Source organism: Akebia trifoliata, chromosome 1 (assembly GCF_017979445.1).
Source record: "Akebia trifoliata isolate Shusen 1 chromosome 1, ASM1797944v1, whole genome shotgun sequence".
NCBI lineage: Eukaryota > Viridiplantae > Streptophyta > Magnoliopsida > Ranunculales > Lardizabalaceae > Akebia > Akebia trifoliata.
Window position 1 is genome coordinate 29,290,701 of NC_141375.1, and position 19,034 is coordinate 29,309,734.

Below are 19,034 nucleotides of genomic sequence, written 5' to 3' on the forward strand. Positions count from 1 at the left end.
TTTTGACACAGCAACTGAGCTAAATTAAGCTGTAATTTTTGCTTCTATTTTGAGAGAGAGTCTAGAAATTCGGGTTCGGAGTAACCGTCTATTACCTGTCTTTACGCAAACTAACCGTTTTTCAAAAACGTTTTCCCCTTAAGAGTGCGTATACTGTACTACCAGTAGTTGGATTGTAACATTATTTATGGAATCATTTCTACTAAACGTGGCACTCCCTTTGGAGCTTATTATTACATGATTGTTTATCCCATACTATATTAGAAGCAGATATCAACAAATCTATATCGTCTACCCAATTAATGATTTCTATCCGTCAGATTTGAGTACTTTAATAATGGCCTTTGATTACAAATGGGCAATTCCAACATTATAAATCACCAATCAGTGACTTGGTATGCAGATTTACGAAGGTTTTTGCCAAATGTTCATAGGCTTGTGGATCCAAAAAAAAGAGTGCCAGGTGGCGCACAAAGGAGACCTGCAGTAGGACTGCAACTCAATTCCTTGAAGTATAAGGCATGCACTCTGAAAAATCCGTTTCAATTGGATGGATAAAAGTCAACACTGTTACATTAGGGAAATAAACCCAATTAGGAGGTTTAGTTAATGAGATTGATCCGAAGGAATTATGAAGTTACAATGAAATTAATGGCCGATCCGAGTTTTATTAATTTGCACTATAACCTAAGTTGTCATGTTTATAAAAAAAAAAAAATGATTTATTGCACAAAATCAAAGTTTTCTATTATAATCCAAAGTTTAAAAAAAAAAAAAAAAAATTTGTTTGATTTTGGACCCACCAAGTGGGCCTTTTATCTTTTTAAGCTGCAATGCAGGCTAAGAGGAGACCATTAAAAGATATGGGTGATTGAATCTGGAACAAGTATTAATGAGAAATGGAGCAATTGTGAAGGGAGAAGAAGTAGAAGCCATTGTTGATTGTTAAGAGGGTTTTGAGTGAGATTGGTGGTTGTGGTATTCCGTCAGGAATGTTAAAAGAGGGTGTGTGGGTAGTAAGTATTTTTTGCAAAAATGGGAAAAACACTTGAACCTGACGTGAATCGAACACGCAACCTTCTGATCTGGAGTCAGACGCGCTACCATTGCGCCACAGATCCAAGGTACAAGAAAGGACAATGTTTTTTAATTTATATTTTATTTTTAAGGCTAAGACTCTGAAATAACGTTTTTATTTATTTTTAAAATTGAAGAAATTTTGTGAAATTGATATATTACGTTTAATACTTTCACGAAAATAGCATCTAGTATTGAAGGTAAAATGGTCTTACTGAATTGGAGGTTTTTTATACAATTATCTAAATGGATATCCTAATATTTCAATTATAATGCTTGATGGACCCGAGTGTGTTTTAAATATATATAATAATAATAATAAAGAATGAATATGTATTCAACCACCCAAGATAAGGTCGCTTGGATATAAGGGTACAACTTGGTCCGTTCAAACTGAGAACTGAACTAAACCAAGGTTTTGAAGACAGAAGGCTATCGAACTTCCTCCTAACTCCAAAATTTAAAATTAAAATTCAATCGTAAAATTTTTTTTTTTTTTTAACTTGAATTTTTTTTCAAAGTTCATAATTTTTTTATTATTATTAACACCCTGAATGTTTTTTGATGTCAAGAGGTGAGGCCAAGGACCCTTAGCATGGCAACTTGGACTCTAATGTTATTGGGTGGTCCAATAAATTTTTTAAAAGATTTTTTGATTAATGTAGAGCTTTTATGCAGTACTCTTACACAATTTTGGTGTCTTCATGAATCAAAATTAACAATCAAAACACATTTTTAATGTTGATTACTACTAATCACATTAAAAACAAACTTACACATTGACAAAACTGAATTTTTTTAGAAAACAGTCTCACTTGCTAAGTTGGTAAACGTATGAACATTCATAGCATAAACCTGCGTTCAAATACCTTATACAGGTGAGATGAGGTCCAAGGACAATTTAGAAAGAAATTTTTTACTAAATGTCCTGATAAGCTACAATTGAAAAAAAATCCTTACGTGAGGGTCATTTAAGTAAATTTTCTTTTTTTTATATAGACATAGTGTCTAGGGGTGGCAAACTTAACACGGCCCACGAACATGACTCGAAAAAGTCATGAAATTAATGGGTTTGGATCAAGCCTAATTGGATTTGGGTCATAATAGTATCAACCCATCTAACACGATTATTAAATGGGTCAAGTCCGGATTTGGGGTGTCAACCTACGTAACCCGTTTTAACATGTTTAGTTATTTTGTCATTAGCGTGTAGTTTTAAATATGAATAATGTTGAAGTGGCCTCAACCTTGGACCTCACATCACACATCTTGATGTGAAAGTGGATAAGAATCATATATCGTTTTTTGTTTGGTAAATTTTCATAATACCCTTACCTTAAGACAACACGACCCCACCCATTGTCACCCGTAATAGTGTCTAGGTGTCACATTTTGGTGGGAGACTAAATGCATTAATATGTGTACATGTAAAGTGGAAAAAAAAGCTTAGCTAAGAAGGTAAGAGTAGGAGTGTCAATGGGCCGGGTATTGACCCCATCGGCCCATCCCTCCATGGACTGGGCTATTTTTAGTAATTTAGCACATTTAATTATCGGGCCGGACCAAGCCTCCTTCAGTATAGGGCCAGATTTGGGTATTGAATGTAGGCGCGTTGGATGGCCCGGCTCGCTATACTATATCAAAATGTATTATATAACAAAAAAATTTTATGAATTAATAATGGTGCCCATAAAATTTTATTGTATAGAATGCAATTAATTTTGTCAAATATGCTAATAAATTAATATTTTAATTAACTTATTATTAATTGATATGCTTTTGATACAATAAAAAAATTAAAAATGGATTTGTCATGATCTGACCCGCCAATGACCCGAATATAGGTGAGCGGTTTATAGGTGGACCGGACTTGGACTAAGTTTCATAATTATTCCTTAAGCCCGGTCCTCCATTTAAATGGATAGGATTCGGGTCAACTTTTTTAGTCTTAAAAAGCCCGGCCCAACCCGATCCATCGACAGCCCTAGCTAAGAGCCAATATCTAATGAAAATGGTAACGAGACACGTTACCTTACCTGATCTATTCAATTGAGAAAACCATTTTTTAGTGTGAAAACGAATAGTGGATTTCTGGTTTCCCAGTTTTGCCTCGACATACTTTCCAAGTGATAAGCGCAACCCATAATTTTGTGGTGTTTAACTATCCTATAATTGTGTAATCGTCACACTATTATCCAACTAGCGAAATAATAAACGAAAACATAAATACTCATCTATAAGCTAAGTGGCTTAATAAGTTTATTCAATTAGTGGTTACTAATGATTAGTAGTCACTAATTGAGGCCTAAATTGATTTCTTATTATGGATCGAAAATTACATCATATGATTTGGTTTATATCGGAAAAAAAGTTTAATTTATGTGAAAGAAAAAAAAAATATGTTAGACTAAACCCTATGATCCGAAGTATAAATCAAGCAAGAACACAAGAATCTCACAAGACACAAAATATACGTGGTTCGGTCAAAGAATCGACTTACGTCCACGGGCAAAAACGACGATTTCACTATATTAACCAAAGAAGAACACGGTTACAATTTTTCTATCTCTCTCGTATCTCTCTCTACCCCTTTAAGGTTTCATCTCTTACCCTTTATATATTTAGGATTATAAAGAGGTTAAACGGGTCGGATCCAAAACCAAACAAAATGGAAAAGCCCACACATTGTCAATTAAACGGGTCATGCGGATCATTAACGGATCTCAAAAGATCCAGGTTGAATCCACAACAACCCTCCACATACAAGAATAAAAGACATAACCAACAAAATACAAATTTGATAATCCTAATAAAAGAACATTAACACCATAAAATACATTAAGAAGAGAAAGTTGCAAAATAAACTTATCTAGAATCACTATTTTCTTTTATGAAACTCTTTTTCTTGATAATGGATCTCCTTGAATTTAGGTAGAACATGGAAATATGCCAAAGTGGATGAAATGAAAGAAAATTGTGTCTTGATGGGTGAGGGGTTTTACGATTTTTTCTTCTTCAATGTGTTTTTTTTCCTATCTTTTTTATTTTCAAAGGTTTTTCTGCTTTAACACATAAAATTGAAAATTGTGGAATTGATTTGAATGAAATGAAATTCAAACACCTTTTCATGTCAAGAGAGAAAATAGAGAATCTGACACGCTCAAAGCAAACAGGAAGTGAGGCTACAGAGAATAAAGAAACAGATTTGAGATTCAAACACCTTTTCATGTCAAGAGAGAAAATAGAGAATCTGACACGCTCAAAGCAAACAGGAAGTGAGGCTACAGAGAATAAAGAAACAGATTTGAGAAGAGAATGTCCGTTGAGATTTTGACGGTATAAAACAGATTTGTGGGAGCGAATAGTCACAAGCACGATCTCACTGCAATTCTATGTGGTAGAGAGCCACTTCATAGATACATAGAATCCCATTCTTTGAAAAATCGGAGTCCAGGGAACGTCCATTCAATGTGTCGTCAAACTTAAAAAAGAAAAGAGAAAAAAGACAGAAGATATCCAATTTTTTCACGATTGCTTGGTTTTGAAAGTTGGATTCATTTCATTTATGGGTATTGTTGAATACATTCCATTTATTATTTTTCAATTTGAGTTCAGTCGACAAAAAAAAGTGTCAAGTCAGAGAATGAAATAAGTTTAATATCTCTTTGTTGAATCAGAATTATCTTCCATGTATTATAAAGTTATTAGTCACTTGGTCAAGAAACACACATCATTTTGACAAAGACTTACTTGAGATTCAAAAACGCCAATGCGATTTACTTCAATTGGTAATATAGTTTTCGTCCTTAAATCATTGTAACACATGCTTGCTTGTTTTCGCTGTAAAACACTGTAAAGAAGAGGAAATTTAATGTTGTAAAGCACTGTAAAGAAGAGGAAATTTAATGTTTTCCGACCTTTTATGTTATCTGAGTGCTTAGTAGTTTGTTTATGAAGTGTACCCACCTTGAAATTGACTGTGCAAAACGCTGCAAAACACTGTAAAGAAGAGGAAATTTAATGTTTTCCGACCTTTTACGTTATATGAGTGCTTGATAGGTTGTTTATGAAGTGTACCCACCTGTAACTGACACTGTGAAAAGTGTTAAAAATTTCAGTAAAGTTGTGGAAAAATTTGCTCCGCAAAACATTGTAAAACAATGGATCTTTTTTAACTCTCCACATACGAGGATATCTGCTCTCTCAAGTTCTAAAAGAGAAAACTTAGTCTCTCCCCTACATTGACTCCTCTATGTCTGTTAATTTTAACTCCCTATTTTTCCCATTTTCTCAGAGGTTTCTCTAAAACTTCAATCTTTTGTTGTAAATATTATTATATCATCATAATGTAGACTCGTGATGGATGCTTTGTGCATAATTGATCTATATATATATATATATATATATATATATATATATTTTTGGCAATTTGATCTATTTGAGGACTGTCATATATATATTTTTTCCAATACATCAATTAAAGACACAGAACTTCACAATGATTTTTTTTTTTTGAAATTCCATGAATTGGGTTTTTTATTTTTTTTATCTCTGAATTTGGGTTTTCTTGATTAATTTTCATTTTTGGGTTGGTAGAATATTTTATGATTTTGTGATGGACTTGCAAGATAAGAAGTCAAATAGATTGGATAACGGAGATGTCAATTTCTAATTAAGCAGAACAGTGTGAGAGAAAAAAAGTGAATTATTTAGGATTATGTGATGAACTTCCCCAATGAAGTCTTATTTCAATTTTCATAAATTCAAAGAGTTTCGAACCTTTGAATTTCTTGTGGAATCCATCAATATTTCTATTTATGCCTTTCAAAAAATAGAATTTGAGTTAATTTCAAAAAATAATTTATTAAAAAAGTACATAAATTGTAAAATGTATTTTTCAAGATAAAAAATAAAATAAAATTTATGGACTTTCGCATTTACCTTCTCAATCAAAGTTTTGTATAAATTTTCTAGAGATGATACCAAGCACACCACCCGCAAAATATAGTAATAGTCCATAATTGCAAAACACCGAAAACAAACTTCTATGTTTTATGGTCGTTTACGACGAACCAAGCAAGGGCCATAATGTTTAAATTCTGCAGTATGTTGCAAGGCTCTAGTGTATTGCAATGTTTAAATTCTCGAGTTTCTAGTATTTTGCAAAGTTCTTTGTATATTGAAAGTAATTTTTTTTTTTTTAAATTTGTCAGTAGCGACGAATAACATAATATTTTGTGTCGCTTGTGAAAATTATTATTTTTAAAATACTTAAAATGGCGAGATAATAAAATCCACCTCTATAGACAGCATCTTTTGCAACGGAAACTAGATTCGTTGCTATGTCTAGCAACGGAGAAAGAGCATCGGATTCAATTTCCATTGTAATAGGCTATAGGGATGGAAAGTCTTACCTATAGTGGCGTATTAGTCTACTGCTATAGGTCAAAAATGTTGTAGTGACAATTATTATGTAACTTACTCTGTAATTATAACATGAGCTTTGGCTAAAGTGATTTGAAATAACATTGTCTATGTAAAGAACCATTGATATTTCTCGAGTGTGTAACTCATATATCTCAAGAAAAGGCAACTAGCAATTATGATTTTCTGCATACTCAAGCACACGTGAAGTGCTATTTCGAGTGTTATTTCTGATCATCATTTTTCATCAATTTGGAATAAATCGAGGACACTCTCCACTTATGTTTTTTGAGTAAGAGAGTAATTCCTGCTGCTATGTTCTTGAGATTGTTTAAATTTTGAATTCCTTCTCTAACCACTTACGTACGGACCATCAATTAAACTTCGAAAAATTAGAGTGTTGTGTTAATAGAAGTTCTTAAGTTTAATTAACCTATGTGTTATAACTAATTAACATAGCCAATAGATCTATTAAGAAAAAAACATATTAATACAGTAAAAACAATTAGTTATATGCACAAATGGAAATGATTACCAGAAATTATAGTCTTGATTAAATTTCAATTCCTTCCAATACCTCAATTTTTTTTCCTGATAATAAACAAATTTTTATGATGATGTCATGTCATTATGAATCAATAGAAGAAAAAAAAATTTAATTTTCAAATATGTTTATTTTTCCCTTTGAATATTTATAAGAGAAATCACACCAAAAATGCAGGGCGATACTCATAGTAAATTGATTTTTTTTACAAATGTTGTAAGCATTGAAATCATGTAAAAAAAGAATGATAAAAGTTGCAACTACCATTTCTCCTAGTTTCATTGTTTCACATGTGTAGTATGTGTAACTGTATTGAATTTTGGTCTTTTATTGGAGATTAATTGAAAGTATTAGAATGCCCTTATCTTCAATTTATTGATTTTTTCTTTAAAGATCCTATAATTCTTCAATCTATTCAACTTTTAGGTTAAAAACTGGGATGATGTTATATAGGCTTCCTTTACATGATTGAAATTTCAGGATAACTATTATACTTAACAACATATCCATGGGTCCCTTTCAACAACAAACATTTTGGCAAAACATTTTTCAAAACATGGGTTAGAGGTTTTGGAATGGGCTGATTTTTGGTGAGGATGATCTCTACGGTGAGGAGATCATCATCACTAAAAATCAGCTCATTCCAAAACTTCTAGCCCTAGTTTACAAGTTGAAAAATCGTAAATCGTTCATTTTTTGTAAACCATTTTTGTTGGGGTTAGAAGTTTTGGAATGGGCTGATTTTTAGTGATGATGATCTCCTCACCGTAGAGATCATCCTCATAAAAAATCAGCCCATTCCAAAACCTCTAACCCATATTTTGAAAAATGTTTTGCCAAAATGTTTGCTAAAATGTTTGTTGCTGAACATTTCCCCATATCCATATGTAGGGTGTCATAACATCTATAAAAGCTATTATTATTAAAATATCTAACATTGATTAAAGTTATTTGTGGAGGATTTTTAGGATTTTCCACTCCTCAAGATGAACTTTGATGTTGATGATGCGATAATCTTGATCAGAAGGCTTCCCTGCAGTACCACACATATAAAGTAAGTCGGGATAAATTCTTATAGGTGGTAAAAAAAGTACATATTTTTATTTACTAATCATTATACATAAATGTAAATTTTATTCATTAAACATGTAAATATATATATTTCATTATGTTGGCCCGTTGAGGGGTGGATACTAAAATTTCATATTCTAAGACCCCTTTAAAAAAAATCATGTGTCTGCGACATCAATTACTATCTACAATTCATAGAATCTTAACAAAAATAGAGCTCCTCTCAGGAGTCATGATCGAAGTGTTCTTCTTCGGTCCAATCAGAGTTTGGTTCGGTCCAGGATCGCGGTCGGACCCCGAATTTAAAGAAAAAAACCATTTCCAAAGCCTCAAAAACCCGTTTCTCATCCAAAAAGCTGTTCCAAGCTCCACTGACTATACAATAGTTGTTATTATAAGGTGATCGATGATGGGCGGCATGCTGCGCACGTGACACAAGCACACCAGCATCTTGTAATGCCACGACAAGAGGAGGGAGGCGGCTCTTGGTTCCATGGGCCCACGCATGGAACAGCTGGCTAAACATGATGCATCCGGAGCACACTCCAACAAAAGCGTGAATCACCGGATCATTACTCGCAAGGTCTATAGGAACAACTACGAATGTAATGGCACGTGCGAGTGCATGAAGATTGTTAGCCAATTGACGCCTAGTGATGGTCCATGGCAACTTGTGGTGACCCTGAAATGCTTCAATTTGGGAACCAAATAGAGGAGTTGAAGCATCACCGTAGTTATCGATGGCCCAGTGGTAGAACCCAGAGCCAAGATCAGCAAGTATGTAACCGAGCAAGCCAGCAAATATGGGTTCGAGTAAAATATTTCCTTCACTCGCAAATAAAACCGATTTCACCAAAGAAACAAGAACAGTGGTGGACCCACTTGCAACCCATGCTCGATGAGACCATGTTGATTGTAGATCAAGTTTATCAACAATGGGTCGTTGAGAAATAGCAACCATAAGTGGTGGTTCAACAGGGTTGGGCTTTAGTGTAGTGGTGGTGGTGGTCGTAGTGGTAGAGCAGTAGACACGTGTGATGGTGGAAGGTTGGCACGTGCGGAGATGGTAGTGGTGTCTAAAGAGAGACTTTTGTTGTGGTAGGATAGACATTGAGGGAAGTTGGAAATGGGGAAGAGTGGAAATGTAAATATTTGTAGTAGAGAAGTAGTTGTGGAGATAAGGAGTATGAGAATGGTGTGGTTTTAATAGTGTGTGCGTGGGTTAACGAAGATCGCTTACATCTTCTATCTTCAACCTGAGTTACACGTACGCAAGTTTCTTTGCGCAATGCTGGAAACATTGTGAAGTGGGGTTTATAACTTGCAAGTGTCAAACGAACGATTGAGACAATTCACTTATAAATAATGATAATAATAAAAGAAGAAGTAGACTAGCCTGAATAACTTAGAAAGATTTGAAATGTTACTAAGGGTAGTTGGGCCCACATGGATTATCGCATTGGCAATCCAAAACCACAGCCTTTTAAATTTCATTCAAAAATTCAGATTCAAAATAGCAAAAATTAAAATTAAAATAAATTTTGAACTTAGTCCAAGATGTTGAAAGAGAACGGCTTCCGAACTCCAAAGTTTAAAATTAAAATTCAACATGAAAATTAAATTTTGTTTTCTCAAAGTTCTTAGAAATTTGTTCTCTAAAACTCGGTGGCATCAGATCATGTTTTCGGATTCCTGATGAGATCAAGAAATTTTTCCTAAGTAAGTTAATAAAGAAAGTGTTTATAGTTTTAGAAGAACGGATGAGATTTGAAGTTATTCCCTAGGGATTCTTTATTGACGGATCCAGTGGTAATGCATCGGACAATGTGACACGAAAAGTGTTTGAAGAGGAGATTCTCTTTATCACTTTTTCTATGGTACTCCAAGGAGCAGACGTTTTAATGGGTCCACTTAGGAGTCTAGACGATTTTTTTAAAGACGTAACGTGCCAGGCTGCCACACTTTCAGGTCCACTTATTTGTGTGCCTCCAAAGCAAAGAAAAACAATTGGTCAGATTGATGATTCCCAACCATTGGATTTGAGCGTATTTTAACGTGTGCGCTAAGAGCACACTTTTAAGTGCAATAAATACACTTTGTGAATTGGGAATAAGCGTCTGAGGTATTTTGGAAAAAGAATATTCTTTTGAGGGCATTTTTCGGTGAAAAATTCAATTTTCCAGGTGTAATTAATGCACTTAACTGCGCTCTTAAGGCCACTTATTAACAAAATCCTATTTCATAAGAGACCCATGGGTAGGTTCTAGCACTTACATGGGAATCGATAAACAAGTTTCCTTTTGGATGGGATAAAGGTTGATGTGAAATATATCCCATATGAGCCAGATTGGGCCTGTATATGATCCAATAAACGTTGGATCGGTACAATAAGAATGGATTTAAAATTGTACTTGCATGAAATTGTTTATAATTATGAATTTGACATGGTATCGATCATTGTCCTCTTAAATATTGGCTAAAAATGTAAACCCTACTGTTGTTCACCATCATTTGGTTCCGGTTCCAGTTAAATGGGTGCCCATTAACACCCCTATGAACGGATCTGCATACGTATGATCCATGCATGGCAACCCGGATCATATATGGCACCCCTTGATAATATTTTCAAAGGTATTGGAGAGTTATGCCTTAACGTTTGCCTAAGAGTGAAGTTCTTATAAAATATTTTTGGCTTTAAACAAATGTTCCTTTTTTTTTACCCCTAAAGTTTATAACCCAAAATGCAGTTTTTTGTTGGAAGTATTGCAACTTTCAAAGTTGAGAAGTTTTTAAAATTTGGATATTTAAGTTTGAAGTTTGAAAGTGAGCATTTTAAATGAAAAAAAAAATTTTGTTCTTATTATTATTATTATTTTAACTTTCCTAATTTTTCTCCTGTTAAATTTGTATGAGTCGTGCTGGGGTGACACAAACGGAGACACGGGTGACAAAATGATGTAGTGTCTAGCACATTACCATAGATGCTTTTCCATGAGATACGAGTAAAAAACATCTACGGTTATTTGCGCGCCACCACATCATTTTTGTCACCTTTGCGTCATTCCAGCATTTTCCAATTTGTATTGTTTATTTATCTGTACACTAATTATTTATAAATATATTTTATACCGCAAGCGTAGAATTTGACAATAGTAACCAATTCATTTATCAGATTCCTTCAAAACTCAGGAGGAACACAACCAACGGTCTAAATGATCTCTAAGATGGAACATATAAATTTTATATGAATCTAATTGTTTCTTACTCAACACAGATGTTGAGAAATAGCCATTTTCGGATAGACCTACCAAGACGGCTGAGCTCACCTTCATATGTCCTTTAAGTCTAGAACACTTAGAATGTAAGCGAATGTCGAGTGTTTAATACCTTGTAGCTTTACAATTTCAACATCAATCACCAGCTACAATTGAACAATAAAACACTTCACATATATATGCTAATATTTAGCGGCTTACATATAATATAATCACTATATTACACTTATAAAAAAAAAACATATAATATAATCACAGTGTCTTTGGCTCAATTTGGATTGGCAGCCCCTCAGAAGGCATTGGCACTGGATTCCAACCTAAAAAATCATCACTGCAGCCCAATTTCCATGAGAACTGAGTGATCAAGTAATGAATTGTGATTAGTGTCTCTATCCTTGCAAACTCGGACCCCGGGCAAATCCGCATACCTCCTCCGAACGGTACATAGCTGTAACGAGGGATCGATGCTTGGTTATTGAAACGCTCTGGATCAAACTTCCATGGCTCTGGGAAGATTTGTTCATCCATATGGGTCGAAGTCGAAGTACAGAAAATCTAAGTAACAAATGAGTTAGTACTAGAGTAAGCAAAAAAAAAAAAATAGTGAGAGTGCAATCAGGTTACTTCTTCCTTACCTGCCACCCTTTGGGTATTAAGTATCCTTCATACTCAAAATCTTTGACAACTCTCCTGAAGACACCAAACACGGGAGGGATCACCCTCATTGTCTCCATCGCCGCTCTCCATGTCAACTTCATCTTAGCAAGGTCTTCCCATGTGAGAGGCTCTCCTGTGGCTTTGCTCTTCACTATCTCTTCATGTTCTGCAGTCCAACTTACGAATTGAAATCAAGTATGTATTGATGTATTGATTTTGTGATCTCACGAAGATTAGTATTTGAAGCATCTTTTACTAGATCAAATTTTATTTCTAGTTCATATTTCTTTTTATTATTTTCTATATAATACCTATTACTGTTCTTGTAATCTCAATCAACAATCAGTAGAGTTTTCATCGTCTTCATGAGTGCATCATATTTATAACTCTTTTACTTACCACGAAGAACAAAGTTGTAAACAACAGGGTCCTTGGCTAGAAACCGAATTAAGAACGTGATGACGCTGGACGAGGTCTCATATCCAGCTAACATGACAACAATGGCATTGTCCACAACCTCCTCGATAATTTTATCTGTGATGTCTTCACCATGGATGCTAAGCAAGCAAGCAATGAGATCGTATTGTAGGGAGGCTTCACCATGCTTCAAGGCCACCCTCTTCTTGAGCACTAGATCACGAACTAGTCTGCGAATTCTTCTGCTTGCTTGAAGGCTATGGTTGAAGCGTGTGAAAGGAAAGTTTATTGGGATTGACCATAGCCCAGTTGTCATATCATGGAAATCTTCAAGTAATTTCTCTCTTTGCGCCCCTTGCTCAAGACCGAAAAAAAGTGAGCAAATGATGTCAAATGTGAGGGTCTTCATCAGTGGATTAACCTGCATAATTACCAAAATCCTTCACAGGTCTTATATATCAACATGATATCTACAACATTAAATATCACGCATCCCTTATTTTTACTAAGTTCTACATCCTTTTTTGTGCATGCACCCATGAATATGTATAATTGAAGCCTTATACGAAAGATTTAGGGTTGGCTAACAAGTCCCATTTGGAATAATTTGGTGGTACATACCTTGACTATTTGCCTACCCCTCCAATGCATCTCAAGATGTTGCCTGACCACCTCATCTATCTCTCCTACATATTTTTTCAACATTTCTGGCTTCAAGAACAGTCCGATGGCCTCCCGCACACGTTTGTGATCCTCACCTCTCAACTCAGTTAAATTCCTTTCACCCAATAACCTCCTAGTGGGTTGTGACTGCTGATTGTTAAGCACGGTCCCATCATTAGTGAATACAAATCTGTTTGCAGCCGGGCCTACAAGGAATACTGTTGGTGTTCCGAAGAGGGAGAGCTTTGAAATTGGACCATATTTTTCTACTCTTTTTTTGAGCCATTCGATGCCTGTGTTTGTCTGCGAGGCTCGTAGAAAGCTAAGGCTTTGGCCTATAAGCGGTATCCCTAGAGAGCCAGGTGGGAGCCTTTTGGATGATTTTTTCCTACTTAAGAAAAGGAAGATTGGTAGAAGAGAGAGGAGGAGAGTGAACAAAACTGCTGCATTCATGGTGGGTAGCACAATACAGAAAGAAAGTGTGGAGGGGGATATTGGAATCTACAAACCAGGTGATATCTTTTATAACCATCTTCTTGTTGATGTTATTAGTATTATAATTTTCATTTTTATATTTGGTGTTTGGCTTTTATTTTCTGTTCGACTCTAATCCAATTTCCTGTTTTTCTGTGTTTGTTTGGTTTTGTTTTATGCATCTGTTAGATTGGGTTGTTACACTAGGAAGGCTAATATGAATAAAACAAAACACAAGAGGGAGAAAGATTTGAGGTGTTGCAATAGAATTAAAAATATCTTATAAGTAAATATGATTCCATCAGTGAAAGTCAATTTTGCATGATACAGGCGATAAGTTTTATGTTCTTGTCAATAGTTTAATCAGTAAGCATTCGCTGTCATTTCCTTCTATTTGTGTTGTCTTTCTTATGTCTCTTTGAATTTCCATTATTTTATCTGTTTATCTTGTTTTATGTTCTTCCGTTTAGTTCTGTTGTGAGTATCAGAACTGCTAACTGATAATAACATTTATTTCTTTACAAAAAGATGACCCTCAATACTATGCGTAGTCATCTTCTGCGGTATAATTTATCTGATATTACAAGGTTTTCTTTAGTCACAATTTGGATTGATAGTGCCCGAACTGGTGCTGGCATTGGATCCCCTCTAGAGAGCATTATTGGTGCAATATTGCTTCTGTGTAAGTGGGTGACCAAGTAATGAGTCAAACTTGGGGTTTCAATCCTGGTAAATGGGTGGGATCAGTGCTTTGACATTTGAAAGAAATTGTGTCAAATTTCAAGGGATCTGATAAGATACTCAAATCCATGTTTCATGTTCACTGTCCCAAATATCTAAACATAGAAACGTGTTAAGTACAAGATTTTAGATATAAAAGAACACAATTGGGTTCCCATTTTCCGTACAAAGTCTCCAAGCAATGTTTCGTATGACCCAAATGATCAGCCCCACTGAGTCCTAATAAACTCATTATAGTCAAGAATACAACATGAATCATCCAAAACAGCACATTTGATTAGAATCATCCCACACTACACTGTAAATCTCCTCATTGCAAGAAAATATCACTCCGCCTTGGGGGGGATATGGTTGCCACCAGTTGCGATCTTGTACAGATAAAAACCAGTCATGAGAGCACTGCAAAAAAGTAAGCTCATAAGCATGCAGAAAAACTTTGTATGATTCACATACTTCACAAATTCAAAATAAGAAGAAAAAAGACTCCCCCCCCCCCCCCCCCAGTGAAAAAAGGAGGGAGGGGCATTAACTAGTTCAGATTCTTGGATCTTTTATAAAGACAAACAATGAATTCACAGAAACAATTGTGGCAAATTTTTTCTTTTCTTTTTGATACATTGGTATCCAGACTTGGTCTGACTAATCCGATGGACACGCCCATCACCACTTCCAGCATGTGCCTTGTGTATCAGGCCTTTTAAAGCACCAGCACCAGGGCGGTGGCCAACAAGGGGTGAAGTCATTCAAACTAAAATTGTGGCAATTTTAGCTCAAGAAGAGTTGTGTTGAAATAATAATGAGGTCAACAATATTAGGTGTCTACCTAAGGTGGAGACATGATGGCTTAGACCCATAGCTCAGTTGGTTTGACACATTGAAAAGCAACTCTGAGGTCGTGGGTTCAAGTCCACCCATGAAAAAAGATGGTGACACATGCAGAATATGACAGAAATTTGAACTGACAAGCATCTTGAGGAATTATCATCCAAATTTTAATTAAGTTCCATAACACCTAGATGAGGAAGTGATGTCTATTCTAAAATTTACCTACAAAAAAGAATAAACTTCAACTAATTAAGTATATCCATAATTTTATAATTTTTTGCATTTCTGCAAGGATATATATATATATATATATATATATATATATATATATATATATATATATATATATAAGGTGGCATTCTTTTGACAAAATCCTAGACAACATTCTTGACAAAGCATTTTGTCTAATATGGGCTGATTTTGTGTGAGGACGATCTCTATGATGAGAAAATCATCCTCACAAAAAATCAGCAAATTATTTCTAACCTTAATTTATAAGATGAAGAGTCGTGAATCGTCAATTTTTACCGTTAGTTTGTGACAACTTTTCATGGGGTTAGAAGTTTCAAAATTAGCTGATTTTTTGTGAGGATGATCTACTGACTATAGAGATCATCCTCACAAAAAATCATTCCATTCGGAAATATTTTAACCTTATAAGACAAAACTTTGCCTAGAATGTTGGCTAGGATTTTGTCAAAAGAACGCTACCCATATATATATAAGTATTTATGGAATTAAGGTTGCAAGATTTTAGATTGGTTGTGGCCAGAAAGTAGACAACATTCTATTTTATAGCATATTCCCATAAAAGAAAAGCAAATTATTTGAGCAATTTTTAGTGAAGCAGAAACAGTTCACCATATAACAAGAAACCCATGGATATACTTGTTTGTTTTGGAAACCAAGAAACCCATGAATATTGGACCATGAACCTAGTGTCACAAGTTCAGCCCTTAATCCTTATTTATAAGTTGTATCCCTCCATAGTAGGTAGAGGAATTAATGTAAGGGTTTTCTGGACAGATGATACAAAATATTGTATCTTCTACATGTTCCTTTTTTATAAGATTCTACATCAAAACAGGAAACAATTCAAAGCAAGAGGTCGAGAAGACCTTTCAATATACATAATCATAATCAAGTGAAAACAAAATTAATCTTCAAAACAAAACCTCAAAGAGAATCCCCTGCCACAAACGCCTTGTACTGCTGGTTAATCAGAAAATACATGCATGCACCAAACAAGATTAAACATTCCAACCGTTATGCGGACATGTATCATACCAGCTCAATATGCATGTTTGATATGATGCAATGAATTAACAGTATTGATCTTTGGGCAGGTCAACAGATGCTAAGAATTAAGATTGATGCCTTCTCATCTATAATGCATACTGGGAATGTGACAACACATAGATGCAAGGAGCTGGATCACTAATATAAGATGATCAGTTGCATGACAAATAGTGTACTAATGAAGTGCATAGCATATTGGGAATAATAAAAGGACCCACTCACCATGTGATAGGCATGACACAGGATGGAAAGAGCACTAATCATGTTAATGATCATGGTACGCATAACATTATTAATGATCTTCCAATGGAAGAATTATTGAAAGAGTACATGTCTATGAAAATATTCTTGTGAACGACCTAGTCATGGCAAGATTTAAAGTGAACCAGGGAACCACCGCAATGGATCTCCAGGATTGCAATTCAAACATTATAATTATGGAGGTGGAACCATCATATAATGATAAATAATGTTCAAAATAGTGTTCTAAAAAGAATGAAATTTGAATCGAAGTTTATAAACAGTTGAAATGCCATTTTAACAACTCCTATAATTAGACACTAAGACCATTATTTGAATTTGAAAACTAAAGAGCCCTGAATTAATTTTTTTTTTGTCGATACTAATTTATTAATTTGTTAAACACAATTATGGTTTATCATAAGAAGTCTACTTTTATTATGGTGTATACAAATCATATTTCTTGCTTTTAAATCATAATACAATTTCCTTTCCTGGATTTCATAAAATAACACTTCCAAGTTAAATACAGCCAAAATATTATAATACATGTGTTCAGGCATTTCGACAATTTGGGCTTATCAAAGACACTGTGTCATAGAACTCTTACCTGTCTCAGACACCAACATAGGTGTTGATGGAATAGTTGTATTGTAGTTCCCCAACAGTGTGGTAAGAAGAGAGATGATGTAATAAAAAAAAAAATGGACAGATCTCAAATAGACGGAACATAAAGAGAAGAACCCACTTTAGCTTTAAATTACCTGATTGCAGCAACGATACCAGCTGGCATTATCTTTGAAGTTTGCATGTACCTTTGTCCCATGACCCATGTCAGTAGGATTGCACAAACTGTTTCATGGGGACATTAATCAATTCAAAACCAATGTTTATTAAAATTAGGACTAAACTCTGTGACGATTAGATAAGAATTCAGCTTTCCTTCAAACATTTAGGATCCAGGCCAAGAAAAATCATTTTAAACATTCGAAGAAGAGAAATTTTACAAAATACGCATACCAAAGTTACGAAGAGCTACTAAATTGTCAAGAATTCGAAAACTCAAAGCTTAGTCAGATGGAAATGTTCTACATCCCTTTTCATTCAATTGCAGAAAGAAAAGAAAAGAAAAAAGTCCAATTTTGTCTATGGTGTGGCAAGCACTCCTCTTTTTAATTAAATAGTAAATTATCACAAATGGGATCTCAAGTTTAGTAAATTTATACATCAGAGATCCAAAATCAGTAAAAATAAACGCTACCCAGATCTTAAAAATTACTGATCTTTTGATTCCCTAAACAAATTGCTTGGTAGTTGATACAGATCAAGAATCTTGGGTACAAAAACGACAAAGAAGAATAAATAAATAAATAAACTATCAAACTAATTCATGAAAGAAAATTACCTGTTTCAAGAATCATTGCGAGATAAGAATTCTTTCGTTTCTCGAAAGCTTTGAGACTCACAAAACCAGCTAAAAGGAGCACAAACCCTGTACCAAGACCACCACCCAAGGACGCAATGCTTCCTTTCTTAGCGTACCCAACAACCCCTCCAGCAACCATAATGAACCCATAAGGGATCGTAAAGCAGAAATCGTGCATCTTGATCAACTCTGTATCTCGATTTTTTTTTCTTTTTTGGCTTTTAGAGAATTGAACTAAGGTGTCTTTAGTAATCTAAGACGTGATCTAGGGTTTTTTTTATGCCTGGAAGTTTCGAGCACATGTAAGCAACTCTGTGGGTGGAATTATTCAATTTGGTCAAAATCCAGAGCTCTACAACTCTCGAGTCCCAACTGCTAGTGTGCCACGCACACGCTCGCTCTCTGCTTGTAACTTTAGACAAAGTCGTCGACGAGATTGCCCTCTCCATATTTCGAAAGGGCGAATGTGTCCTGGAGCCTAGGAAAATTATGATTTAAAGATGGGCCTAATAAAAATGGGGGCTGAACTATTTGCACCCACTTTTTTATTAGTTCACCCACTTATACATTATTTTTTTTATAAAAAGTTAAATTACTCTCCACACTCTCTTTAAATATATATATATATATATATATATATATTTTGTTCTGTAGGAAGATATTGTTCGATAAGAAGTTATTGAAAACTTACATTGAGACTCGGTAGGAAGATATATTTCAGTAGGAAGTTATTGAAAGCTTACATTGAGACTTGGTAGGATCTAATCGAACTCACCTAAAAGGACTCAAAAGGAATCTACCAATTACACACCGTAGGAACCTATTGAATCCTTTTAAATAGATTCGATGGGTCCTATTTAAATCTATGTTGGTGAATTCATTACTGACCCATCGAACGAAA

General features: G+C 34.6%; 3 protein-coding genes and 1 non-coding gene across 4 annotated transcripts; all 4 read right to left on the reverse strand.

Moving 5' to 3' along the window:
* Positions 1-1,049: 1,049 nt before the first annotated feature.
* TRNAW-CCA (transfer RNA tryptophan (anticodon CCA)) lies at positions 1,050-1,121 on the reverse strand. The gene has a single exon. It is a non-coding gene; the product is annotated as a tRNA-Trp (tRNA).
* Positions 1,122-8,114: 6,993 nt separating this feature from the next.
* Positions 8,115-9,266, reverse strand: LOC147411551 (fatty acid desaturase 4, chloroplastic-like). Its single transcript, XM_086449742.1, has one exon. It carries the CDS (start codon positions 9,225-9,227, stop codon positions 8,340-8,342), a length of 888 nt encoding a protein of 295 aa, XP_086305868.1. The 5' UTR covers positions 9,228-9,266; the 3' UTR covers positions 8,115-8,339.
* A 2,277-nt stretch (positions 9,267-11,543) lies between these two features.
* LOC147411552 (cytochrome P450 716A1-like) lies at positions 11,544-14,295 on the reverse strand. The gene is made up of 4 exons (XM_086449752.1): positions 13,087-14,295; positions 12,448-12,886; positions 12,027-12,214; positions 11,544-11,946 (listed from the first exon to the last, which is right to left on the reverse strand). Exons 1-4 carry the CDS (start codon positions 13,579-13,581, stop codon positions 11,644-11,646), a joined length of 1,425 nt encoding a protein of 474 aa, XP_086305878.1. The 5' UTR covers positions 13,582-14,295; the 3' UTR covers positions 11,544-11,643.
* Positions 14,296-14,439: 144 nt separating this feature from the next.
* On the reverse strand, positions 14,440-18,522 carry LOC147411553 (Transmembrane proteins 14C). The gene is made up of 3 exons (XM_086449758.1): positions 18,113-18,522; positions 17,472-17,559; positions 14,440-14,742 (listed from the first exon to the last, which is right to left on the reverse strand). The coding sequence occupies exons 1-3, from the start codon at positions 18,309-18,311 to the stop codon at positions 14,670-14,672; spliced, it is 360 nt and encodes a 119-aa protein (XP_086305884.1). The 5' UTR covers positions 18,312-18,522; the 3' UTR covers positions 14,440-14,669.
* Positions 18,523-19,034: the final 512 nt, after the last annotated feature.